Below are 26915 nucleotides of genomic sequence, written 5' to 3'. Positions count from 1 at the left end.
CGCCTCAAGCAATGTTCATTCTTCCCCAAGCATTTGAGTCTCCCAGGAGCTTGTCAGAATGTGGATCATGGTTTTGGTCCTGGGGTGTGGTCTGTGACCGCACTGCTAGCAAGCTTCCAGGTATCGCCTGCACGGCTGGTCCAGGGCTTTGCGTCATAAGCCCTAGAAAATGGGTGATTTGTGGGTTGCTTTTAGTCGTGCTCAGGTTTTTTGTTTTTATGAATCTGCAACATTAGTTTATTTCTCAAAAGCTTCTGATGAAAAGTCAGGTTGGGAGTTAGGATGGGAATTCTGCTTAGTCAAAAGTTCCTGTTAAATAGGGCTTCTAGGAAATTTCCTTCAGTCACTCTGAGTCTGTTACATTGTGAATATGTATTCCAGAGAGTTCATGTCACTTGCTGCTCTTTTCTACAGATGAGACCATTAAAGTCCCTTTAATAGCTGATAGGTTTGTGGCAGTGTAAAAGAAAACAATGAATGAAGCCTAAAATTCTAAATACTGTGGGAAACCAGAAGGCGACACTAGACGTGATCACATTCACCTTGGCGTGTGAGGTGTCCCAGAGTGAAAATACTTATAAGAAGGAAAGTTAGTGAAAAATATTTAGTACCAGTGATTCTTAAGAGCAAGTTTAAAGTACTCAAAAATAGCATTCCAATTATTGTTTTCTATTTTACAAACAGTATTTGGGGGTGGGGGGGGGTAAAGTTCAAAGTTGTTAGATACTGTAAAGTAGTCCTTTTCTCAGAGAGTCTGTCTGATCCCGACTACCACGAAGACATTAAATCAGGTAGCACCGTGACCTTGACGCGATCTGTGGGACGTGACGGCAAGTATATTGTTGTCTGTGCTAAAATAGATTTGGTAGATTTTATAACTCCATCCATGCTGCCTGTCTGCATACTGCTCATTTCTGTCAGTGTTAAATGAAATGGTGCATAAAGAGTCCATTGTAGCCTACCTGGGAATAAGGTGAAAATACAGATCTAATTTGCTTTAAATCTTCCTTAGCTGCACAGTATGGATGGGTGTGCTCTCATCATTGGAAAATAATTCTTATGCCATGAACTTTAGGAGAAGAACGATGAAAAATCTGTGATGGAGACACTTGGATATTCAGACCATTCTGCCTTTAAGATCACTGTTAAATCAGTAGCTGCAAATGAAACTTGGGGTGGATAGAGAGTCCTCTAGTGTTCCTAAGCCAGTTATTCTATTCTGCCTAAATACTAAGCCCTGTAATCTTAATATATATTAGGTTTGTGTTTTTGTGGAAGGAGTAAATGAGCTGTAACTTGCTGCCAGGTATATCTTGCAGGGTGAGGTTAGATTGGATTTCAGGTCCGTCCTCAGTGTAATCCCTTGTCACGAGAGACCATATAGGGTACCTGTTCAGTGATTAAGATGACAAGGACACCGATAAAGGTCTCATAGTAAGCCAGGCGAGTCATTTATGACTTGATCAGCCCATTACTCGCACAGAGCAAATGTTCAATAGAGCCTTTTATGTTTGGTCACAGATATGTCCTGGTGACCATTTAGAAGTAGCTGGATGGAGTCACCACTCTTCAAACTGTGAGGTTTCCTTCTTCACTGCCAAAAACTAGACCGCTGGATTAAGAAATACTGAGCTGAAAGCCAAGTTTGGCCATAAGAGGAAAATGAATGAGGAAAACAACTGAGGAAATTTATCTTATGTTGATTTGTGGGGGAAATTTTCCTCATTTTGTGTTGCCCGGGGTTAGGGGTGCTTCTCTAGTCCTTATTTTCAGAGTCTGCCGTTTGCCTTAACTCTTAGATGATCCAGTGTGGGACTGCATTGACATGAGATCACTGCTGCTGTACTGTGTTCATTTATAATTGTGCCTCCTTTGAATCACTGTTAATGATCAGTCCAGGGCTACCTCCTTATCTTCTGGTTTGATTTAGTTTTCTGTGTGCGTATCTTGTGCTTTTCGAAGAATTTCAATCCTGTAAGTACAACTCTGATTTCTGTATCGTACAATTAAATTAACAAGGGCCAGTTATCCAGGTAGAGATTGGATCTAATCTTTTGTTGCCAAATACCAAATCAATTTAAAACTTCAGGTAGCATTTTTCTCCCCAACATAAAATGGCAAAATCCCATCCTTGTTTCCCACCCCTTTGTATCTATCACAGGGTGTCTACTATTCACACATGGCTTTATTTATTTATTATTTTATTTATTTTGGCTTCCCAATTTGAACATCTGTTCTTTCCCCTTCACCCCTTTCCAGATGTTCCCTAGCTGTGCTGACCTCTGCACTGTGTAGTGTTGTCATCTGGTGGATTGTTTGTGACTACATTCTTCCCATCCTGCTATTCTGTCTTGATGGTTTCAGAACACAGTAGCCGTCGGGACCCTTTGACAGATAGCTGCTGTGTAAGTGTCCCATTCCATTTCTCTATATGGTCACCTTTGGTGGCCAGTGTGTTTCTCATGGTGCATGTTTTTCTCACTGTCAGCTCTCCTAGCTTTGTTGGTTTGCCTCTTTTCAAAGGTTCTTTTTCTGAAACTTCTTAATTAATGGGATGGTGGCGGGGGGGGGAGGCCTTCCCTGATCCTTTCCTATAGGGATACTAAAAAAACAAATTTTGTTTTTAAGTTGTGCTTATTACTCTTAATGCATTTTTTGAAATAGTAATTTATAAAGTCACCAAAATAGTTTCTTTTTCCTATCAAAAATAGTTGGTGAGTCTGGGATAATTGGGGTGTTTTTCTTTCAGTCAATTTCCTCTAATTTCCAGAGTAAATGTCTTCAGCATATCCTTTTCAATCTAGCAAAAAAGAATTTGCCCACTGATTTCCTGCTGTTGGTAGAGATTTGCTTTTGCAGCTAGTGAGCGTTGTGTGGTGTTTCCCCTCCGACTCTGCCGTTGGTTGCAGTGCTTTTAGCCGCAGCTGCTTCCCTGCTAAGTCTTCTGCCTTGAGTAAGCAGAATCTTCTCCTTGGCTTCATTTCACATCCTTCCCTGTAGGGAATGCAGTTAGTACAGTTTTCAAAAATCATGTTAAATGGAAATAGGACAGCAGAGAAGACTGGAGTCCCTTGTTCAGCCTTGTGCTTCTGCATGACTGCCCCTGTGCTTACTTTCTCCCATTTTCCTTTCCCAGAGGTAATCAAAACGCCCTTATTAGGTGATTATAGCAGATTTTGTATTCTCTTGTTATCTTTCACCCTGAAATGAATATCTTAACAGTGAACAGACTTTTTGTTCTGCAGTAGAGTGTGGCAGGAAGCTTCCCCGGGGGAACACCATGCAGTTGCCACCAAGAGCATAGGAAGGAGGGTGTGTCCTGTGAGAGTGTGGTTCACCACTACCCTCTTATGTCTACGCTGCATTCTTTTTTCTCTGAAACTCTTCCTTTAGCTCATATTTCAAGAATTCATTCTCTTGTTCCAACTTGGACTTGGGAGTTATAAAGGAGTATGAAAGTTCCTTTTAGGATCTCCTCCAAAGTGGAATTCCATTGCAACCAACTCTCGTACTTTGTACTTCATGGCTTCCTGGAGTGTCTTCAGATGGCTAGAAAAGATTTAAAAATCCAACAGATGCCATTCTTTTCAAAATTAACATGTTCCTATTATGACATTTTCTCAAGTATCTTATGAATCCCAAGTTTATTATTGCATAGACAGATATGCAGTATTTCTGATACAGATCTTTTTGTTTTTCTTTTTTTTCCTTTATTCCTCTTACTAAGCTTAGGTTTCTGCATATTCTGACTCAAGAACACCATGCACTACATAGATTTATTCTCAGACTGTTCTAAGTGGGAAAGGTATTTTAGATACGTGGAGTTCTAAACGAGTGGAATCGTTGCTAATAATACTTAGGCACTTTGTAGTTGTATTACTTTTCCCAGGGTAAGTTTAAAAATGGTCTCAATCAGACACCTTTCTTTTCAATATTCTGTGTAAGATATAATCTTTTTTTATTGTTATTACCGATATTTTTCAATGCATTTATAGACCCAAAGAGTACTCAGTTTAGCTTGCCTGATTAATTTGGAATTTACAGAAACAGAAGCCTTCAGCAGTAACAGTGATGTAAACAGGTATAATCTTTATAGTTATCTTGTGAGGGGACTACTTATGGGTATCGTTTCTGGTATTCACCTCTATTGGCTGATGAGTAGCATGGCCTGATAGTCTGATTTTCCAGGCATGCCAGGTAACAGCCTATCCCACACTACAGATGGTTGCGTTAGATTCTCTGAGACAGTGGCAAAGGTGAGCCTGAAAGTTGTAGGGCCTCAGGCCCATCATTTGGAAAGTTTGTTTAGTGTTGGTGGATAACCAAGTGTAAATAGTACACAGTCTCACTGATGATTTCTTTTCTTGGAACTGAACATTTATGTTCAAAGCATTTTGTAGTTTGAGAGGTAAGAGAGCTGGCTTGTCAGTTACTTGCTTTGCTACATGCCTCAAGTTGCAAGTCTCCATCTGGGAATACTGGGTCTCCAAAGAGGTTGCCAAAAAGAAGGTGAACTGTTGTGTGGGCAAGACATAAAAAGGAGGACTGCGGATTAAGGAAAAGATGGAAAGGAATTTACAGAAACAAAAGCCTTCAGCAGTAACAATGATGTAAACAGGTTTAATCCTTACAGTTACCTTTTGAGGGAAGTATTTAGGGGCACTGGGAAAGGAGAAAATATTTATGTAGAATATTGCTCTGCAAAGCCATGTGATTGGCCTGGTTTGCTCAAGGTGAGAAGCAGTGGCCTCCCACATGCCTTGGGGGAGGTTGGATCTACCTTACGTTTGGTGTGGTGGGAGTTTACCAAGGTAATAATCTAAGTGTAGTTGCTGGGGGTTTTCCAGTTTACCGATGCATAACTTACAGATACAGTAACTGCTGTGTTATTAATGCAAATAACTAGTTACCTGAATCTCTACTGGTGTGATTAAATACATTCCAGATTTCTGTCATGCCTTTATTTTCAAAATAGCCATATGAATTATTTACATTAATTTTATAAAGAAATGCTTTCTAAAAGATGTTTCCTGCCAGCCTGATTTAGTAGCGATTTCTTTTTTCAAATAGTGAATATTTCAGTAGTAGTTAAGAAATCAAGATTTAAATTTCCTAAAACAAGTAATATAATGGCTCTTGTTTTTATGTTAATGATTTTACAGGGTGGGGATTGTCTATACTTTTGCCCATCAGTGGCCTCAAATTATTTGACAAGTTGGTGTGGTATTTCCAAAAAAGCCAACAGGAGTCTTATTTTCTCTCGTTGGCTAAATGGAGATAAAACCTGGGAGCCTCGCAGAACAGGTGTGAGGCCCCCAGACTGGGCTTCAGAAATAGCAGTGGAAGTTTGGTGGTGGTTTTGTTTTGCGTTATGAAAAATTCTATATTCAAATCCTGTTAGTAGAGACCATTAAATATTCTCCTGTCCCCCCCACCCCATTTGATATGATCAGAAAGATTTTTAAATCCTTGTTTTCAGAGGTGGAAATCATATACCAGGGCGGTTGGTTGCCTTCTTTGATCAAACTGTCTGCATATACCTTTTCTGTGTTGTTAGAGTGATAAAGCTTTGTGAGAAATCCCAAGGCAACCATTGGCTCATTTACCCAGGATCAGTTTCCTTCTGAGACCGAAGACCTGTTTCATAGGCTTTGAGGAAGACTATGGGGATAAAGCAAACCAGCTGAGAGAGCAGCACCCCCACCCTCTCCACTCCCCCACCCCCCAAATAGCTTGGAAACCGCTGGCCTCCAGGCTGCCTCTCTGGTCCACTGCCACCCATCTCTTTTTTTTTTTTTAAGTGATGAGAAGTTAAGCATTTTACTAAATGCTGAATATGCTTTGGTTTGGGTTAATACTCAGAATTTACAGATCTTTGCTGCATTTTGAGGACCTGGCTTTGGTTATTAATTAACATGGCAGTAACTCAGGCATAGGAGACAGATATTAGTTAGTCGTAATGGTTTCTGTTTACTCTTCATGAGCTGGGTCCTCCTAAGTGGTTATCCATTCTCACCTTCGTTTGGACATGAGAGGAGGAAGCTTATTTTTAAAGCAGTGTTTTCTCCTACAGATAAATAAAAGTCGAATGTATATATAAATGTGTGTGTATGCAGTTCAGCATTTTGGTCATTATCTGTTGAAGAAAAGGGTTGCACATAAAATCTTTTGATGTTTTCTGCTGTTTTCCCCGTGACCATTCAATGAAGAATCACAAAACACCCTCTACTTTTGAGCAAGGTGCTTTATGTGGGCTTTATCTGAGGGTGTTCTTCTGACTCATGAATTTGCCTCCTGGACAACCTACACCCATAGGCATCAGTTCCTTGAGATTATTTTAGAGTTTAATTAAATCAAGATTCACAAAATTCAAACAATTTTGCTTTCATGTGAATGGTACTTAGTGATTTAGTGAGTAGTTATAATCTAGACAAAATTCAAGTTTTGTTTGAACATATTTTTAAAATTGAAATGTTATATAAAGTAAGTATGATTTGGGGTGAATTGCCCATCCTTTCACCTCCGAAGAGTGACTATTTTATAGATTTTTATATTCATATTCTTTAGAATTTGGGGCTTTTAAATGATTTCTTGTTTTTATGACTAGAATTCTGAGAATCTACTTTTACTTTGGGGCACAAAGATTTGTTCTACTGATTGATTTCTTTGGTGTGGGAATTGTTTAAGATGCCAGGTGATTTGTTCCTTAAAGCAAAGTAAATTCTGATTATCTTTGTGTAACCTTCATGGGGAAATGAAAAAGACTTGGATGTGAAAATGTGTTTCAGATTTTTTTTTGGCAAATGTGTTTGTGGAAAATCCTATCAATTCTCAATAAAATAATTTGCACTAAAGTGCAAAGATGCCTTCCTCCGTCAAGTATTTGAAAATTGTTTCAGTGAATATAATCTTATTTTTTTCCAACTGTTTTCAGAGTAATTCTTCAGTCCAGTGTTCAGAGCTGTAAAACATCTGAACCTAACATTTCTGGCAGTGCAGGCATTACTAAAAGAACCACCAGATCTGCTTCAAGAAAAAGCAGTTTTAAAAGGTGAGAAAAGAATCCTACTCTTCTGAAAAGTTCCAAGCATTGATTTTCAAGTTTAATCTTCTGGAGATAGAAATGAAGAGAGAAAGAGAGGAGAAAGCAGAGTCTCTGTGACAGGAAATTAATCAAATGTGTTTGACTTGTTCATCATCTAAGAAAATCTGGGCCATTGCTAATGTAGGCTTTGTTTTGTTTTGTTTTGTTTTTCAGAGGTGGTTCTCAACATTGGAAATGGTGGTCTCGGGGTCAGATTATGGGAAAATTGAGAGGGTTGTACTCAATACATTTTTGTATTTCCATAGCTCTCTGTTAGGCTTGGAGGAAATTTTTTTGTTTATCAGATACAGCAAAATTGTTGGAGAATTAGCTGCAAATAAGTGTGATGGTGGGATATGAGAACACCAGTGAGTCTGGAATCCTTCTTTACCTAGGGCCTGGTCTCTTGGCCACAGTACACACCCAGGGGGGTTTATGCTTTCACCTGGAGCCCAGCATCTTCCTTTCCTTCATTATTACAGGCTATGACAAGAAAATGCACGCGTTCCATGACCAAATCCATTGCTCATTATTTTTTTGGTGGTTAATCATGAACTGAAAGCAGACATTTCACTTTTAGCATATTCCAGGAGCACTCCCCTTTTGAAGGAAGAGCAAATAACCTACTTACTGTCATCTCAGGAGGGGAAGGCAGGTGCCCTTTTTGTGTTTGTGCATCTTTGCCTGGTGTTGACAACACCTGTGGTCCTGTGCTCATGGCCCAGTGCCTCTCTTATAACAGACCACAAGCGGCCTGAAGATAGTTTGAACCAGACTTTAAAGCATCCTTCACGATTTTCCTTGCTTCTTGTTTAACTTTCTGCCCTCATATCTTTGAGGCTGTGGGATGGCTGAGTTAGTCTTCGGGGCAGGTTTCGGCAGCCTGCATCCTGAGGGACTTGCTAATCCTGAGGGACTAGCTCTCCCACAGGGAGAGCTCTGTGTGTGCGTGTGTGTGTTTTGTTTTTTTAAGGAATTGTTTAGTTCTGCCATTCCCCCCCTCTGCTCATTCTTTCATTATAATTTCACTACATATATTTACTTACACAAGAATGTGATAGGGCCTTAGTTCAAGTAGTTGAAGACACCAATTCATAATTTGGGGATTTTGAATTTTTCATTGAAAGGTATCAAATATTCATAAATTTTTTATTCTCTAATTCCATTTGAAAAGAATATTAGAGAAATACTGACAGAAAGTCAAAGATTTAGGTACATTATAACATAATACCAATATGGTATTTATAACAGTGAGGAAGAGGAGATGGGCTGAAGATTGTTGAATTATGCCAAGTGAATCAAGAGTCATGTTTTTAAAGAAAACTTAATGGCCTGGATAAATGCTCATGAAGCAATAAGTGAAAAGAGCTACACATAAAAATTATGAAATATTACTCTAGTTTTGTAAAAGTACAATATACTTTATGTATAGAAATGTATACATCTACAAATATATGTATATGCTTATACATATATTTATGTATAATATGTAAGTTTATGTGTATTATACATATATTTAAATATTTATATATACATACATTTCTATGCATGTATGGAAATAATGTAATGGAAAAATATGCTGTATTATTAACAGTTCTTCTATCTGGTAGGACAGTTAGGGAGTTTTACTTTTTTATCATTTTCTTTTTCTCCAAATTTTTTACAATAAGTAGGGGGAAATGGGAGCATTTTAACTTTGACATTTTAGGTGACTTAAACTATCAAAAACTCAAATAAAAAGCCTGCAGTTGGGACTAGTTAGACATGTTTTGAATGAACTTTTTTTTTTAGGTATAATTACTCAGGCTTCCATTACAGTTGAGTATGTCTTGCACATTTAAATCTGCTTTCTGCTTTTCTGGATTGTGCTCTTCAGGCCACAGAGGAATAGAGTCCAGGAGCCGGGACCACGCATGCCCAGTCACACCATGTTCCTCTGAGGGGTGTGGCCCTGCGGCAGTTTTTCCATCTAGGTCTTGTCTAGTGATCTAAACTTGTGCTTCTCAGCAGAGGTGGTTCCTGATTGCAGTGAGCATCTGCCTGAGGTCCGTGCACCGGATGCTTTGAGGGGTTGAAAGTAGAATTCAGACTGAATACACTTGACTGAATTTTGAAATGACTCAAAGCAGTTTCCAGGCATTTGGGATAGTGCCAAAAGCCAAAAGGCTTCTTCTGAATTCTCAGAGTGGACTTTCAGAGATTGGGAAGGATGAAGAAATAAACCAATGAGAGAGAATTGAGTTTTGAGTGTGTTTCCCACCTCCCTTCACGCAGGGTCTCCTTGGCCTCTTTTGGGTCTTTGACCTGTGTTCACATCACCTTAACTGTGAGCCACCTATAGCTCATGAAATGAAGGCAAATACGTTATGTACAGGTTCCATTTCCTGCTTCTAGGAAATAGAGTTGATATAGCCAAGCTGTAGCCTGCAGCTTTTATCCTACTGAATAGTATTCATTTTTCATTGAAAAGTAATGAGGGAATTGACACATTTGTGCATAGTCTGATTCAGGACAAAGCAATATAAGATTGTTGAGTAAAGTATTGAATTGAAAACTTTGCTTTAGACAGCAATACAAGGAAATGAACCTAGTATACCTTTCAGTATAAAATAAATACCTCCAAGGCACCAGCGTTGCCTGTCTGCTGTTACCCCACCTCGGAAGCCTTCTCTTTGCAGGTCGATGTTCACACATGATCGTCCTCGTCCTATCTGTCCTGCCATCGGAACTTGACCTTTCATGCCCATGTTCTGTTCCCTTCCTAGAGGCTTCCGGGATGAAGACCTTACCTAAGCTCACTTTCCACTGATTTGGCTCTTTCGATTTTTGACAGTTTACTGAGAGGCTGTACGACTTGGGACAACTTTTCCACAAACCCATTAAAAGAGTGGTTATTTGGAGGCTGAAAAACTAGGTGGTGTCATAAATCTTTGCTGCGGGGAGGAAATGCCCCCATGTTTCTCTCCTGGCAGATGCTCATTCCCTCTTGTACCCATTGAACACAAGCCTCATCTGAGCCTTACTCCTGGGTGCTAGGCTCTGCTATGGCCCAGCGTTCAGTTCAGGCCTGGAGCGCTGGAGTGTGTGGTGGTAGATGGAGCACACTGACCCTCAGGGCAGAGAGTGTTCCATGTGGCACCTTCCTCATGCCCTTTCTCACGTCTGAAGAAGTAAATCAATGGGCTTCCACCTCTCCCAATTGCTGTTAGAGCTATAAATCATTCTGCTGTTTCTCTTTTAAGAATTACTAAATCCATTGGAGAATTGAACTGTTTTCCAGTTCTTTCTTTCGGACGAGCTCTCTTAGAGTCTTGAAAGTTCCATCATTGTGCCTCTGATTGAGGACCTGCAGTCACCTCATGGGGTACAATCCAGTTCAGTTCATGTCTTGACCCAACATACGTACCATCAAGTGCATGTTTCTATAAGCATATGCTATTTCCTTGGAGGAGTCCTTTTTTTCTTTCCTTCATTTTCTGAGAAAATGGTCATGGGACAAGTGATTTTTTTTTTTTTTCCAAGTTATGTCATTGGGAACCATCACTTTCTGTTCCACCTGTCAAACCAACCTAATGTTCATGGCTTTTGAGGTATTTTGCAGCTAATTATCCATATCGTGGGGGAAGATAAATGCTCAGGGTGCCTTCCTTGGCCTCTAAAAACGTGAGTGTTTCCATGAGCCCTTCTGTTGGGAGTACCACATTCAGGACTTCTTGGGCTTTTGAAGTCTGCTCATTTGTGACTTGTCATCATCATGCCTGCCACTGCTTCTTGTCTCTTACAGTCTCAGATCTCAGTGTCCATTCCACCAATTCTGGGCTCCTGTCTTTTTGTTACGGTCATTATCTCTGAAAGTGCATCTACCTAGAAGCACCAGAATGTTGTTGCTAAATATCCTTTTAAAAAAAATGTCGGTTTCCTCTGATCTTCTAAGATACTGATTCCCCTTTGAAATTCCAGACATTTCAACACTTGGGTGCACCAGTTGACCTGGACCCTTATAGAAACGCAGTGTTCCATTGGGGTCTCCAGAGACTAAGTGATGGATTCAGACAAGCTACTCTCCTAGAGCGCCATCAGCACCCAGTGAGGGCACCTCCGGATGAGAACTGGCTTCTCTGACTCTACCCGTTGCTTAGTTTCTTCTCTGAAAGTTGCTGTTGAGTTCAAAGTTGACAGAATAAAATGGGGAGGATAGAAGGGAGGTGGGGTGACAGTCCAGGTCAGTTTCCAATGGCAGGATGGCTTTTCCTGGGGCAGAGGGGGTGGGGGGGCGCCCTGCTGGCAGCTGGCCCGAGCTCCACTGGAAACTGCTTGAGGGGCCAGAGCTTTTTCTGTGACCGAATTCTCGCTTTGGAAATAATCAAGTAACACTTCTTTATCTTTTCATTCTTTCCACCTTTCCCACAGCCTGATTCCTCAGAGGGAAGGAAGGAAAAGGAATGCTTTGCAACAAATGCCCTTAATGGCATTATGGTACTCGCATTGCTCTGCTGCTTCTGCCCACCCTTCCTGTTTTCTTTGTTTTTATTTTTATTTTTTATTTTTTTGCAGAACTGAACCTTTTTCTGCTCTGCCTTTCTCTCCCGTTTGTCTTTACTTTATGGTTGGTACTGTACTGTCTTTTCCAAAATACTTGTCATTAAAAAAATTATACAAAGTGTATACTTTTTAGCATGTCACTACTTTTATTATGTTGCCTTCCTTGTCTTTTGGTAACTACATACGGGACACTTGGAAACCTTCATGGTAAAATCCTTTTTTTTCTCCCCCTGTAGTCCCTCCATTTCAAGGACTAAAACAGTCTTGCGTTAAGTAAAAACCTGTGACCAGAACTGAAGGAAGACTCTAGGAACAGAAAACTACAGCAGGACTTAGCACAATTTATTTGGAAACAAAACAAAATTGCAAAAAGCCTTAGCTGCTTTCCACCTAAGAAGTTTATTCAAGGAAGACAATGTCCACTGGAGTTTAAATAACTACATGAGTTTGGGCACAAGCAGTGACTTGAAGAAGGCCCGGCTCACCTTTTGTAGAAATGTCTCGAGTTTAATGACAAAAAAGCTGTTGTAAATTTAGTCTCAGGTGTAAATATCAAAAGCCCTCTGCTGTCAGGAGAGCTGACCAGTTTGTGTGGTGCACGTGTGTCCCTGTGATGGCAATCATTTTAGCTGCTGGCCTTCAGAAGAAGTGAGGATCTGATGGAGGTTTTTTATGTATTTATTTTCTGTTCACCCTGTGTCAAAATTTATAAAGAGAAAACAGGCGTTACTGAAATGATCCTCTCTGTAATTTGATACTGTTTGGTTTAACCATCTTCAGTTTAACATTTGTAACGTGGTTGTAATGGTAACTCTGTGAAGTACCCAAGCTGCTTGTCTTCCACCAAAGAGTGCTTTATTAACAAGAACCTGTGAAAACCCTGTTTGAAGACTGTTGGATGTTGTGATAAAAAGTGGTACTTTGGCAACCTAAACTGGTAAGAGAATGTGAGCCGTAGCTCTAGGAAGACTCGGGAGGGGAAACTGGCTTCAGAGTTGGAAGATTGTTGTAAGTCATTCCTCTATGTGTCGTTGAGGAACTGGAGAATGCCAAGGCTGCCCACTGATTGGTTGCCCAGTCCTACAAACTAAAGTCATATTTCCTTCCACACATGATTTAAAAAAAAAACTAAAAACAGCACTGTTGGTGTTTTCCCTTGGAAACAGCCATCCCAAATAATGGTGGCTTAAAAGAAAAAAAAAAAAGTACTGCTTTATTAGGGTCTTTCTTTGTAGCATTGTGGATTTCTTTTTTTGTGTGATCTGCCTAAGGCCATTCACATACCCTTTGATTTCAGTAACATTCACATCTGGATTTCAGTTGTTTGTAAATAAGAGACTCACTGTTGCCTTTGGTTAGGGAATACAACTAACTCTTTGCAGAGTGCCTTCGCCCCTCCCCCCTACAGAAACACAGCAGATCTGTGATACAAAGCAATCACAAAAATAATTTATTTGCTGCTAAAACAAAAAAATGGGGCCCAAAATACAAGAATATTTTGCAGTCACTTTGGTTACCTCCATAATAAAAAGTGAATGGCTTTAGTTATTGTTAACCAATTTTTGCCTGTCCTGGTTTGGAAAATAGGGGATACAATATGGAAAGGCTAGAGAAGGCAAATGCCCTCACATTACAAGATGAATGAATCAGGTGAGCAGGCAATTCCATTTTAAAAAGCTGCCTTTTTAACAAAACTTAGAGTGGTAAGAAGTGGTTGGAATAAACAGATTCAAGTCTGTTAATGCAGAAAGTTACTGGAAGACCATGGCTCCATTTTGATATTTACTCTCTTGGAGTAAATTATAAGGTTGACTGGCTTTGAGGGGAGATGGCAGGTGCCACTGTTTTGGTCAGACAAGTGGCCTTTCCCCGTCAGGGGATGGGTCATGCCGGCTTTTGAACACTGGGGACTAGATCTCAGAAAAAAAAAAGGTGGCATTCTGTCCCTGGAAGTGAAGAGACACAAAGACCCACTTACTGGATGGGAAGACCCCTCTTTGCTAAGCTCTGGGTGGGAGGAGAAACATTCCATTTGCTGTCTCGGAGATAATACTAAGTATTCAGACTGTGCCCTTGCATAAAACATTGAATTCTCAGGGCAATTTTTCCCTTGACAATTTTAAAGACCATCTCTCCTGCATAAATAATCCAGGTAGTTATGAAAATCAAACTTCCATCTCAACTGTCCCTGGTTTGGCTTTTTACTACATCAGAAAAATTTACATGTGCTGTCTCCCTCCCAGTGAATAAGCCATTTGGTGTCTTGGCCAAGAGTGAAAAATCTGGGCTTCAGCATTAACCACAGTACTTTTTTATTTTACAAATTTCCTTTTTGTGTTGGCTGCTCAAGTTTCCAGCTAGAATTGCTATCACTGTGGCTCTTTCTAAAAAATCTTTGTGTTTAACAGGCCCACTGAAATGAGTCATGGGAAACTAGTGATTTGATAAAGAAGCATTCCGTAGAACGCACTGGGGAGTTGGAATAATGCTTCAGGGCGACTTCATAGCACACCAGTAAACTTACTGGGGGTGTATGTAGAATCCAGGAAGTCTCTGGGTCTGACTGATGGAAAGTTCTTCCTGCTATGAATAAGAGTGGATGCTTTTTTTCCCCTAACGGAAACTTCAGCACACCCAGAATCTTCCGAGATTCTAACTCCCTTGTCCTAAGAGAGACCCTGTTGCTATGGAATATGAAGTAGGGCATGTCAGATGGAGAGATTCCTTCAAACTTGAAGCCTTAAATAGCTTTGAAAGGACACCGAGATAGTTTCCACTGGGATTAAAATTAGAAATGAATATTTTTAGGTGTTCTTGAAGCTTTGGGGGGACTCGTGTCCAAAGTCAGAGACAGTCCAAAGGAAGGGCGTCTGCAAAACCGGGTATCTAGACGTATAGACAGACTTCTCTTTTGTAATGCTAAAGAAAAACTAGAAATCTCTCTTAGCTGTCTGTGAAGAGGGGTAAATCCTGAGCTGTGCCTCACTAAAACAAGTAGCCTTCCTTGTCCCAGTAGCCGCTTCTGGGTGGCATGCTGCTCTTCTCATCTCCAGCGTTCTTCTGTTCTAAACTTGGCCCCATTAGCCTGTCACCCACCCACTTCCTTCTCTTCCCTCCTCCCCTCTCACGGGGCTGATTTCTACCTCTTTTCTTGGGCCCAGACATTTTTTTAGAGGAATTCCCAAGTGTTCTCACGAGGCAAATGTGCTTGCCCTTGGAGCCTGATGGCCGGTTCAGCACACCCTGCGGACCATCAGGCGCTCTGGGTGGTGTCGTGCCAAGAGCTTCTGGAGGCTTTCCTTTGCTTCAGTCACCACCATTCATGACAAATGAGCAATGCGCTCTTTTGATGTTTGTTCTAAAAGTAGCTTAACTGTTTCTCTTCATACATTTTTACAAGTAATTATTGCATTTTGGAAAGCAGTGCTCATCAAAAACAACTTTAAAAAACTTTTAATTCTTTAATAGTTCTCTCCTGCGAAAAACTGTCCTGGTCAGGCTAGCTGCTGCTCCTCCATTTCTCCTCAATCTGAGTATTCCTCATGTTGCTAAGTGGAAATACTACAGATATGTCCAAAAGACTGGACAATTCACCTATACTGTGTAGGAAATTACCTCCTTAATTGCCCAGTAGAATTAACTGTCAGCAGCAGATAAGTTCATCTGATTATAGTACTGCAGTTTTATATTAATAACTTGCAGACTTTTATCTAACCTGCACTCGTGTACAGATTATTAAAAGTTTTAAAATGTAACTGATTAATCAGTATTTGATCAATCATTGTCTTGATTTTTTTATTAAAATGTATATTTCTAATCATATTTTATAAAGCCAAGAGAACTGGTTGAATGAATGTTTATTTTCCTGAAGGTATTTTTAAGATAAAGCTTCATAATGGCCTGTAAACTTTGCATATCTATGTAGTTTGGTACGTATTGTCGAGTTTGAAAATCTTGTGTATTGTAACTGGTTTTATACAAAACATTGAATAGTGAAAATTGTATAATTATAATCATATAATTAAAAGTATTAACCAAACAGACTTTTGGTTTGTTGTATGCACTTGCCGTTCTAAATCATGGTAGGGAGTGGTCGAAGTATGAAGTGGATATAACCTTCTGTATGAGTTTGCTGACGGGGCAGCTGAAGAAGTCTATTTTCTTCCAGTTCTGTGGCTGGAAGTCCAAGCTCAGGGTGTTGATAGGTTTCCATCCTTGGGCTTTTCTCCGTACACTCCAGTTCCTGGTGTCCTTCTGTCTGTCCTCTCCTTTTCTTATGACACCAGTCAGATTGCAATAAGAAGGTCCATCCTAATGGGCTCATTTTAACTAATTACCTCTTTAAAGGCCCGTCTCCAAGTATGGTCACATTCTGAAGCATTAGGGGTTAAGGCTTCAGCATAAGAACTTGGGGGATGCCCCTTCCTTAAGACAAGATAGGGGCTCCTGTTATGAATTCCTTCTAGACACACCCAGCACTAGCTCAAGGAATGCAAAGGTTTGATTGGAGAAATTACTGAGGATAAGACACAAAATTCAGGCCCTTGGAGTCTCATGGGTTGTAGACTGTATTCCCCTCACATGACCTGCCAAGGTCAGGATTAAAGAGCTAAGCAAGGAGCAGGACTAGTGCCAAGGTGCCCACATTCTGATGTCCAAGCACAGATGCCATCCCAAAGCCGTCTTCCTGCCTCCCCTCTGATGGCCTCTTGCTGGCCCGAACCCCAAGGACCTCATGCCCGCACCATCATGCACAGGTTGTGTCAGGGACGGAGGAGCTTGTTCCGTTAGGAGTGCTGTCCTGTTGCCAAAAGAACTCAGCTTTGATTCATGCCAGGATACAGATTTCAAAGTACAAACCACAGGGACTTGCCTTCTCCCCACATCCAAACTCCCACCAGGCACCGCTACTCCCGGAGTGTGATTCGCAGGCTCTGTCCTCTGTTGAAAGCCCGCAGCATCTGCCTGCCCTCCGCGGTTGGCCCTGAGGCCCGCACTAGGTCACACGCCCTCCTGCTGACCAGTCAGAGCTCTGGTGATAGGCAAGGGTCAAACTGCACAAAGTACGGAAGTGCTGTGAAGGGGGCAGGCTTGGCTCTTGTAAGACTCGCGGTAAAACCACAAGTCCCATCTTCCAGGGCCGTGCAGTGTGGTGATGAGCCCCGGAGACCCTAGTCCTGTAGATTCTTGGCTCTCTGTTGTCGGCAACACTGGTGACCTGCTAAACCCCTTCTGTTAAGTAAAATGGGAAGAAAAGCAGTTCCTGTCTTCATCAGGATGAGAGTTAAATGAGATAATCTATGCAAAGCAAAACAGTACTGGCACAAAGCTTTCAATAAATTAATTTTTTTCATACATTTAAGGTGATTTTCTATAGATACTTAGGTAATGAAAGACTGATCGATTTTGATCGCTCCATAGCTAGTATTTGTGGTGCCTTATCACAGGTCCTAGTGCCAAGCACCGAGCATCCCACCCGTTGACTGTTTGTTTCCCATCCCCCACATGTCTGAGTGTGGTGCTGGGCTTGGGAAGGCGGAGGGTCGGGGGTGGAGTTCCCCACGAACATGACGTGGAGCACCCCATGTCAGCAGTCTGTCTCCCCATTGTTGCCCACGGGGGTTGCCAGCAGCACTAGTGCAGGGCCCTGTGCACGTCATCTGTGGGTTCTTCCTGGGTGCTGGTGCTTATTTCCTTAGAATAAATTCTTACCAAAGGCATTTCTACTGGGTCGAGAATGTGCAGTGATTTAAAGCTTTCGTGTACATTCTGTCAGAAAGCAGCTTGGTATAATTGTTCAGAGCGTAAATTCTGGACCCAGGCTGGGTGCAAACCTTTGCTTCGGTTGTATGAGGATTAAATGAGTTGGTATTTGTTAATTAGAACAAGTGCCTGGCACATACCAAAAGCCATATATATATTGTGTTTAAAAAAAAAAAAAATGGCTCTCCCAAAGATCTGGGGCAGTGGAGAGTCCCCTCTATTCCCTCCCTTAGCAGCAGCTGGCAGGGCCCTGCTGAGGTCGCTAATGAAGAGCAGGACACTGGCCTCAGTGCTATAGGTCACCGGTCACCATTACTCCCTGCTCTTTCGGGTCCAAACTTTAACTGCCCCTTTACTGGGATTCGGGGCCTTTTGTCTTCCAAGTGGTTGGCACAGTGTGTACCTGTCACAGCCTCACTATTTTTCTCACTTCTTTTACCGGGGGGGACACATGGACTCCAGGCAAACCCTTCCGCGGGCCACCCCAGACACCTCTTGCCTCTTCACCGGGGGTGCTGGCCCAGCCCCTGTAGGAATGCAGAGCCTCTCCCGCAGCCTGGCCTTGTCTAACTGTGTCTCATCTCTTTGCTAGCAAGTCTGCATGGCTTTGACATGCTCCTGGATGACAGGTGCTCCATCCACACTGAAATGCCCAGGTAAGGAGGCCTCTCACCTGGCAGGACCGGACCCCACGTCGGCTGGCCATCACCAGGGACCGGCCCATGCCCCTGGGATTCTGACACTGGCCCTGTGTCCTGTTTTTAAACAGGGAGAGGCTTTCAGTGGGAAAAGAAAGAGTGGAGGAGGTAGTATGGTTTGTGCATTCTTTTAATTGGAGAAAAACAATGGTTTCTTCTCATGGGTGTGTTTCTTCATGTAAAACAAGATGACTTTTTAGGCGGGACACTTTTGCGTAGGACTCTCCGGAGAATGCAGTCAGTCTGGCATCCCCACCCACGAAATGCCAGTCATAGTCCCAGCCACTGGGTAAGCCAGACACCCCCACACATTTTCAGCCACCTTCAGGAAGCGGTGCTGCCCCCCCACCCCCCAGTCAGGAACAGCTTCCTGGGCAGTGTCATGGAAACAGGAATGGCTGCTCTTAGGACCTTTTAGAAGTGAATGTTGTCACCCTGTTCTGCTCTGGCCCAAGCCCCAGTGGGCAAAAGAAGGGGCTGGAGGAAAGGTTTCACTTGGTGAGAAAGCGCCAGGGTGCTCAGTCCTCAGGAATGGGGTTCATGAGGATTTGTGAGACTGCGGGGTGGCCTTGAGACCGTGAGTGAACTGCCTTCCTGCCTGGCCCTGGCTTATCCCGTCATGTGGCTGCCACCGAGAGGCCGTCTCCATTCCTGAGAGCGAGGGGTCTGTTGTGACCGAGCTGGATGCCTCACAGCAGTGGTGCAGGCAGGCCAGTGGCTGGCGGGCTTTTAGGACAGGACAGAGCAGGGCCTTGATCACTGCCCGGGGACCCCTCTTGATCAGGGGCTTCTGCTCTGGCCAAGCCCAGTTTGCCTTGCAGTGAACCAAAGAGTTGAGGGCATGCGCTGGGGAGTCTCTTCTCTGGCTGGCCTATTAAACTAGTCCTTGCCACACCCATTGACGGGTTCTGGTGTCATAAATACAGTTCTGACCATCTCCTCCCTTTTCCAGCGATAGTTGGCTGTCTCGAGCTGTAAACTTTCTAGACCGGCTTTTAATCTGGCTTGGGATCCGCGAGGACTAGACCTCCCAAGAGGCTCTCTCCTGGACAGCACAGTGCTCACCAGCGGAAATTGTCTCCAGGTGCAGTTTAAGCCTGTTCCTTCAAGCGCATCCGTCAGCCTTGGCAAGAGTGTGTGTCCTCTTCCTCCACAGGGCCTCAAGGTTTCAGGCCGAAGCTAGAGCTGGGCCTACCAGTAGGTAACCTGGAGGGGTGCCTGGGATGGGAAGGGGCCAGGCTGACGCCCCTGTGGGGCCGGGTCAATCCCAAGCTCCCAGTAAATAGTGTTTCTTGGAACTTTCTTACATCAGGGGCCTCAGTGACTTACCTGCTGGAAGCCGGTCTGTCCCCCCCCCCCCCCCCCCGCCAAAAAAAGTTACCACAGAATATTTGAGTTCATAGATAGGTCTCGTATGGCCTCCCTGGCTGGGCACCCTCTGGCTCCAGGAGTGCTTCTTGTACAGGTGCAGCACGACCCTGGGCACCAGTCCTTCCAAGGCCCCACTCCAGGCATCTACAGATCCTTGCTGAAGTCCCCGAGGGGGCGGCGGGCATGGGGGTGTCTTTCCACCCTGGTTCACAGGTCCTGGCTGCCACTTCCCTCACTAGGCCGAGTGGCCTCCATGTTTCTCCTCCTTCCCTTCTACCCAGCCTGCTTACCCTCTTCCTGAAGGCTGCTCCTGCGGCCCCGCTCACTCCCAGCTCACTTTGCCACACCTCGCAGTACATGGGGGCTGACCACTTTGCATTGCTGACAACATAGGCTTTACCTCAGGTACTTGATTGAGTTTTCCTGCCGGTGGCCCGGATGCTGCCAGCGTCTAGACAGAATAAGTGCAGACCAGGGCCACTGAGGCAGTTGTGTAGGTGTGTCATAGGTGGGGCGAGCTCCCCCGGGTTGGGCAGCACACACATGGGGGCTGTTCTCAGTGCCCCTGGTGGGATGGTTGTTCTCGAGGAAGGTTCTTACCTCACAGAGAGCGTTAGAGAACCGTGGGAACTCTGGAGAGACATGTGCACCTTGACACCACTCCAGTCTCACATGACAAGCATTCCTACTTCCAGATGACTTTGTGCTCCCAAGTCAGCCCTCTGAAATGGGGCCACGTTTTTGCAAAGTCACAAGGCTTAGAAGTCACTGTGGCTTGGCTTGGGGAAATTCCAGCATCACCCTGAGTCACAGGAAATCTCGTGGCCGAGGGAAAGGCTTTCTGGAGCACTGGGAGATGGGCAGAAGCAGCCTGAGCCCAGCAGAGGTCTCAGGAGCCGTTGGGCCCTTTAGGTTCCATGAGGCTCCCGGGACAGCCAAGCTTCTGTTCATTTCCTCCAGTGCCTCACTGCCGACCTTGAACCTAATCTTGTGGCCTCTCAAATCTTGCCAACTTCACCTGTGCAGGAGACCTGATAAACCGTTCCTGGACACTTCTAATCCCATCGTGTTTTCAGGAGAATGTCAAGTGGGACTCAGGCCACTGTGCGCAGTCATCTTGTTGCTGGCTCTGGCTCACACCTCGCCCCGGGGGAGGGGCTGAACACGACCTCACACAGCACATGGTGGGGCTGCGTTGGTCTCCTGCCAAGGATCCTGTCCTCTGGCCTGTCCCTGTCCTTCTCCTACCAGCTTTACCCTAGAGACTAGTTACTGAAGTGGAAATTTCAGGAGTGTGGAAGGAACACTAGGCTTGAGGAGTGAATCCTGTTTCGGCCTCATCTTCTCATCCCATGCTTGCCCAGGTAGTAGTTAGGAACTGAAAAGACACACGTCCTCCCCCTGTTCCCTGCCTGGGAAACACGAGACAACTGCAAGACAGCACACAGCAGCTGCTCAGGCACCCCGTTTCCTTAGGGGGCTCTGCCACAGGGCAGGAGGGGGATCCTGCAGATGTATAAAACTCCCAAGCACAAAGCCTTAATGTTGGGGTGACTCTTGGGACTAAGGGTAGTGGCTCATTTCTGAGGGAGGGGAGGCTGTGATTGGCAGAGGCACATGGACAGGCTCGTGGGAAAATCTGTTTCTTAGGTGGTGCTTTAAGGAAGTTTTGAGCTTTTATCTATATTATTTTACAATAAAGACTTTTTCCCCTAAGATTTTAGTTTTAAGTAATCTCCACACCCAACATGGGTCTCAAACTCACAACCCCAAGATCAAGTCGCACACTATACTGACTGAGCCAGCCAGGTGCCCCCACAATAAAGATGTTTTTAAAATACCTGCTTTTTTCCTTCCTCGTTCCCTTTACCACATAAATACAGACCCCCCTGGGATGGAGCCAGGTGAAGCCACACACATGTGTGCTGTGTCGTGGGCAGCGGTGCCGGCCGCCCAAGGGCCTGATTCCAGGCTGGTGCCGGACAATCCAGAGAGGAGGGCGGATCCCTGGTGGTTGTTTCCACAGACCATACCCTCGTAGAGGCTGAGGGAGAGACCGGGGCGGTGAAAGGAAATGGGCAGATCTTCCCTCACGGTCTTATCCAGCTGGGTGACGCCATGTTGACGGGGAGGGCAGCCCCGCCTGCTGTTGGCAGCGTGGCTCTTTCCTGAACAGCTCAGGAGAGGTCAGTTCCTGTTTTTGAGGGCTGATCTTTCCCTGTTTCTGAGACCCAGGTCCAAAAGCTCCATAGGACTTTCCAACACCACAGGGTATGGTTCCGGAAAAAACACAATGGCCTGGAGGAGCTAGTGAAGAGAGAGAAGTCCTGAACTAGTGACCCCCTTGCGGCCTCTTGGGCTCCGGAGGGGCCTATGTCACATGGAATGAAAACATCAAATGCTTATCAGCACCAGGCTGAAGATATACTGCTGCTTTATTTAACCATCCAGTGCATGATTTTAACCTTCCTAAGGCAATTCCCAGCCCAGCAGCCTCTAGTGAGTCTGCCTCCTCCCCCAGACCTTGTCAGAGCACCACCTTGGGTTTTCACCCCATCAAGGCTGGGTACCAGACCCCCTCCCTTCAAGGATCACATCACTGTGAAGCTCTCCCAGCTCCAGGTCCTGGGCCTACTCCCCCAACCCATCTTCAGCTGCTGTCTGGCTGCCTGGGATCCAACTGTGAGCTCCTTCAAGTTGGGCTTGGGGCTGGCACACCTGACTTTGGAGTTCAAACATACTTGACCCCTGCCTTCCACGAGTCTTGGGGCCTGACTTTTCTTTTGTGGGGTTAAGTTGCTGTGTTAAGTTACTAGCTAGAAACGTGACCTGCCTCATGATACGTCTACACCCGAGCACCTCAAAGGAGAGTTGTAGGGGAACTTTGACCAGGAAGGCCTTCCCTTGTTTATAGGTCTGAACACAGTCCTGCCTATTCTTGATTTTTCCCTGTAGTGTGTTAGGGATTTCCCCTGCTCTTTGCTTCTGCTCACTCTTCTCTGGGGCACTTTGGACAACCACATGACCAAAACCCGCCATCCACCTGCCCCACTGAGCAGTCTTCTCCAGGCTCAGAAACTGTACCCTGTCCCCAAAACTATTTCCAACTACAGGACCCAAGACTGCTCCCTGGTAGGGAATGTCAGTATGCCTGGGAAGGATGCGGTGTTTGCAAATACAGTATTAAATCCAGCACTACAGGCTTTTCAGGCATTATTTACAACACAAGAATTTTCTTGAAAGGGATCTCCGTTTTGCCAATCTTCAAAGCCATGGCAGGCAGGATGACTTCATGTGACGGCATTAAGCTGCCAAGGAATGACACAGCCTCATGCTGTCCCAGCTGATCATTGTAGCTAAACCTGACATTCACTCTCCTGAGACTTGACTTAGATCAGGGCAGTCCCACTTGTGTCCTTCTCCAGGGCAAGGGAATAAAACAGTTAATAGATCTTAGTACTCAGATATTAATTTAATATGAAACCAAGAGTCGTCATTCACCCACAGCAAAGGTCCTTAACCAGTCATCATGTGGCTGGGGCGGGCGGTTCAGCCAATTCCTTCTACTGGGTCTTTTTCCACATTTTTTTTCTTGACCTGGGAGTAACCAAAAGGATTCAGCTTTCTATACACAGGAGGGAATACCAACCTTTATTTACACTTGGGTTCAAGTTCAGAGCCATCTTAAACAGCGTAGCAAAGCGAGGGGAAAGCACAGATCCTGGGACCAGGTTCAGATTCCAACACAAGCATGTTAACTGGTGACAACAGGCAAATGTTATCTTGAGTGTCTGCGGTACAAGGGGGAGAGCATCACCCAGCTGCCCACAGCTGTTAGAGCTGCCTCAGCCCCAGTTCCCGCCCCAGGCGCACGGCCAAGTGTGGCTCCTGCAGGGCTTGCTCTGCTGGGCAGGGCAGGACTCGGGGAGTGGCTGAACCTCAGAGGTGGCCCCTAACCCCAAACATTCACCACAGGCAAGAAATAGGAACTCAAACTGGTGTAAGGGCTGAGTGAGAAAAACCGCACATGGTGTTCAATAAATACTAGTTATTTACAAGTCTTGCTGGGACAAGGACGGAGGGCATCTGTACATGGGCACTGAATTCAGATACTAGTTTTGAGGGAGAAAAGGGTATGGTGTTAAGTTGCAATACTCTTTTGCCTGGACCCCTTTCACTTGATTGATGGGTTAAATAACATGATTTTAAAAATCATATGCTTAATACTCATCCTAAAAACCACCCGAACCCTAAATATGCACATTTATACTAAGCATGTGTGTATGTGTGTGTACATACACACGGAAACCACGAGGTAGTTAAATCACCATTAAAAAAAAACAATACTTTTCCTAATTCTCTGTCATAGAGCGGTGGCCAGTGGCTATATATACACTAGCTGCTTAATATTATTGAATGAAAACCAGAACTCAAAAAATACCAGAAGAGTGTAACATTTACAAGTAAACAGTAAATACAGCTGTATTTTAATTCCTCCGTCTCTGAAAAGTAGGCTGTGACTGCTTTAAGTTAATGGTCCAAGTTAGGCGTATCTCCTCTAATACTAAAGAGCACAGCCTTCTAATTCTGTACAATTTACGAAGTAGTCTCAGTAGATTCTATTTTACATCTTTACTCTCCCTGTTTTTGTGGAGGATTCAATACAATCTCTATATATACATTTTAAACATTGTTTCTGAACTTCATTTGGAATGCCTTAAATAAAAAAATAATCGCCGTTCTCCACCTTCTTGGGAAAGTGCCGGACTAACCCCCCGACTGGAACTGCTGCTCTGTGTCTGGAGAAATCCCTATCCCACAGACCCCAGGCCAAAAAAGTGCAACGAATTCACACTACATGGGAAAAAAGCAACATCTATTGTTCTTAGAGTCTGACTCTCTTCCCCACAGCAAGAAAAGTCTCTCATAGGTACGCCAATGCTGTTTTAGGTTGCTAGGGAAATAGGGCTCTCTCAAGCCAGAGCAGGAAAGTCCTCAGGGTCATCTGGGTTGGGAGCAACATCTTGTGTCTAAAGAAAAAAAGAAAAGTTTTGAAACCAACAGTCATTTTACCCATTCCCACTTGGGCACAGCCCTCTAGAAATACAGGCCCACTCTCACCCAAGAAAGGCACTAATGGGGGGTATGGCCCGAACACTGGGGAGAGGCAGGCCCCCAGTATAAAGAGGAGACACAGAGTGGGGGGACACAGAAGGGTGCCTCTCCCTTCTCAGACTCACTCCTCTCCCCCCTACAAGATGGCCAGCAGTGCCCGCCTCCCTCCCTTTCTCCCACAAACCCTTACTGAGTGACCCTGAGTATCATACTCAGTGATACTCAGTGACCCTGAGTATCAGGCACTTCCTTCATCTAATAAACATGATATAGAATGTTTACTACATGGAGATACAAGGTTGATTAGAGACAGTTCCTGGCTGCCCTGGGTCCCCCTGAGGTCAGGGGAGAAGCCCTGAGGAAGTCACAGTGTGGTAACTTTAGCCAACAATTGGCCAGTGAACAGCCCCCAGGAGGGGCTCCCACTGCAGTCTAGTGGCAGAGTGCACCATGGTCAGGTAGGGGCTTCTAGAAGAGAAGGTTCTTCCAGAGGTAAGCCTCAGTGAAGGAGCAAAGAGAATACAGATCTCCAAACAGAGCACCTTGACAGTGAAAGGGCAGGGGTCTGGGGGCAGGTCTGAGCTGGAAGAGCACAGGATGCACAGATTTGTTCAGAAATGTTTATGAAGTGCCTAATATACACTCACAGTGTGCGAGGCACAGGGGAAACCAACAGTGAGCAAAAGCACACATGGTTTCTGTCATCCACTGTAGAGACAGCAGACACTGATCAATAATCACACCCATGAGGATAGAGTTAAAAATGAAGATAATGCTTCAAAGAAAAATAAAATTGTTTGCTCAAGGACTCTGACCTGGTCTGGAAGCACAGAGAAGACTCCTGTGAGGGGGGCAAGGTCAGAGGGTCTATGACTCTAGGTGAGCAAGCAAAGGGATAAGAGGAGGACTATCAGGTGCAAAGGCCCTGTGGGGTCAGGAACATGCTTTTCTGAAGAACTAGAGGTAGAGGTGTTGGCTGAGAAGCAGGGAAGAATGGTTTGAGGTGAGAAGACGAGCCTGGGGAGGTCACAAGGAGGCCCTGAAGCCTTACAGAAGGTCCTGTCTGCCCTGAAAGCACCATAAGGGCACAGGGCATACAATCAGATCATAGTAAATAACCATCAGGTGATCTGACTGGTTCCCAAGCCTTTGTCTGATGCAAATAAGTGCATTTTTCTCTGTTCATGGCAGTGGTTCTCCCTGGTGACCGTGGAGGCTGGGGCTACTGAATGGTACCAACAATGTCCATACTGTTACCATCATTGTTCCAAATGCCTCGATGTCAGACCCACACCAGACAAAGGGATGGACAGCAGACCCTGATGGCCCTCCCAGCTGCACAGCCCAGGGCATCCTCATCCTCTCACTGTCTGTAGAAAACCATTCAGGACCTAGAACACAAACACTCACCACCACCTCTGCTCTGGGTCCATAGTTCTCTGCCCTTCTGATCCTTCCCCGGCCTCCCCGTGTGCCACCTCTGGCTCCACGCCCAGGACGAGGGAGGTTACCGAAATTAATCTCCAGCTGGGATGTGATGTCATTGGCTGCTTTCCGGAAAACGTGGGCATCATCTTCATAGTCATCCTTTACCATCTGAAACAGTCACAGCATCTCAGTATCACATGCACACACGTCTCCATGGACACTCACTCAGCTTAGTGTCCCAGAGCCATGCTTCCAGGGAGCCGAAATGGCATCACGGTGGGACAGTGCCTGCTGCCCCCACCATGTGTCGTCAGCACTGGACTCCAGGGCAAGGCAGAGGTAGGGACTCTGATGCTCTAGTTCCAGCAAGGGGGGGATCTGCCCATGCCCCAGCCACGTGTTCTCATATGTACAGTCTTCATCCAAACATCTTTGAAGTCACTATTAATTCAAGTGGGACCAAGTTTCTATCAGTTTGGCAGGTTAAGATGTAAGATCTGACGTGCCTAACAGCAATCGATATGAATGGTCTGTACCTAAATGTATTTCGGCTAAGATTTTAAAGTCTTAATTTCTGTCTTATTTGTTCATAAACGCTACTTTGATAAATAAGGAAATATCACCTTCCTAGAATAGAACTTGATGGAAAAACTCCTTTCAATGTGGGTGCTGACTGTACAAATACCATATGTTAAGAACTGCATGATTTACAATAAACAGTTGTGACTCAAAATAGAGGGACCTAGTAAAACAACAGAGTACGGTTATCGGAGGATTGCCACCGATGCGGCTGAAGGAACTCAAGCTGCTTTTTAAGAACGGTATCAGTCAAAATACTTTGAGAAATGACATTTTAAGAGGTCAAATAAATTCTGTGTCTTGTTAAAAGAAAACTCCATTAAATGTATCTTGTT

The 26915-nt window shown here is 44.4% G+C and overlaps 2 protein-coding genes across 19 annotated transcripts in view; one reads left to right on the top strand and one right to left on the bottom strand.

The window, feature by feature from the left end:
• Positions 1-19424, top strand: part of CDC14B (cell division cycle 14B) — a 106974-nt gene extending 87550 nt beyond the window's left edge. For 4 of the 17 annotated variants that reach the window (XM_047699740.1, XM_047699739.1, XM_047699737.1 and 1 more), the window contains 2 exons: positions 2260-2405; positions 11863-13538. In XM_047699740.1, coding sequence (XP_047555696.1) covers positions 2260-2374 — 115 coding nt within the window. In that variant the 3' untranslated portion in view covers positions 2375-2405; positions 11863-13538. The other 13 variants (XM_047699729.1, XM_047699728.1, XM_047699727.1 and 10 more) reach the window with 8 other exon arrangements.
• Positions 19425-23091: 3667 nt separating this feature from the next.
• HABP4 (hyaluronan binding protein 4) overlaps positions 23092-26915 on the bottom strand; it is a 44922-nt gene continuing 41098 nt past the window's right edge. For both annotated transcript variants that reach the window (XM_047700474.1, XM_047700475.1), the window contains exons 7-8: positions 25984-26169; positions 23092-24488 (exon numbers count right to left, since the gene is read on the bottom strand). In XM_047700474.1, coding sequence (XP_047556430.1) covers positions 24432-24488; positions 25984-26169 — 243 coding nt within the window. In that variant the 3' untranslated portion in view covers positions 23092-24431. The remainder of the gene's footprint in view (positions 24489-25983; positions 26170-26915) is intronic.

The sequence above is a fragment of the Lutra lutra genome, chromosome 13 (assembly GCF_902655055.1).
Source record: "Lutra lutra chromosome 13, mLutLut1.2, whole genome shotgun sequence".
Classification (NCBI taxonomy): Eukaryota; Metazoa; Chordata; class Mammalia; order Carnivora; family Mustelidae; genus Lutra; species Lutra lutra.
The sequence above is the reverse complement of the archived record's forward strand: the minus strand, read 5'-3'. Positions and strand labels throughout refer to the sequence as shown.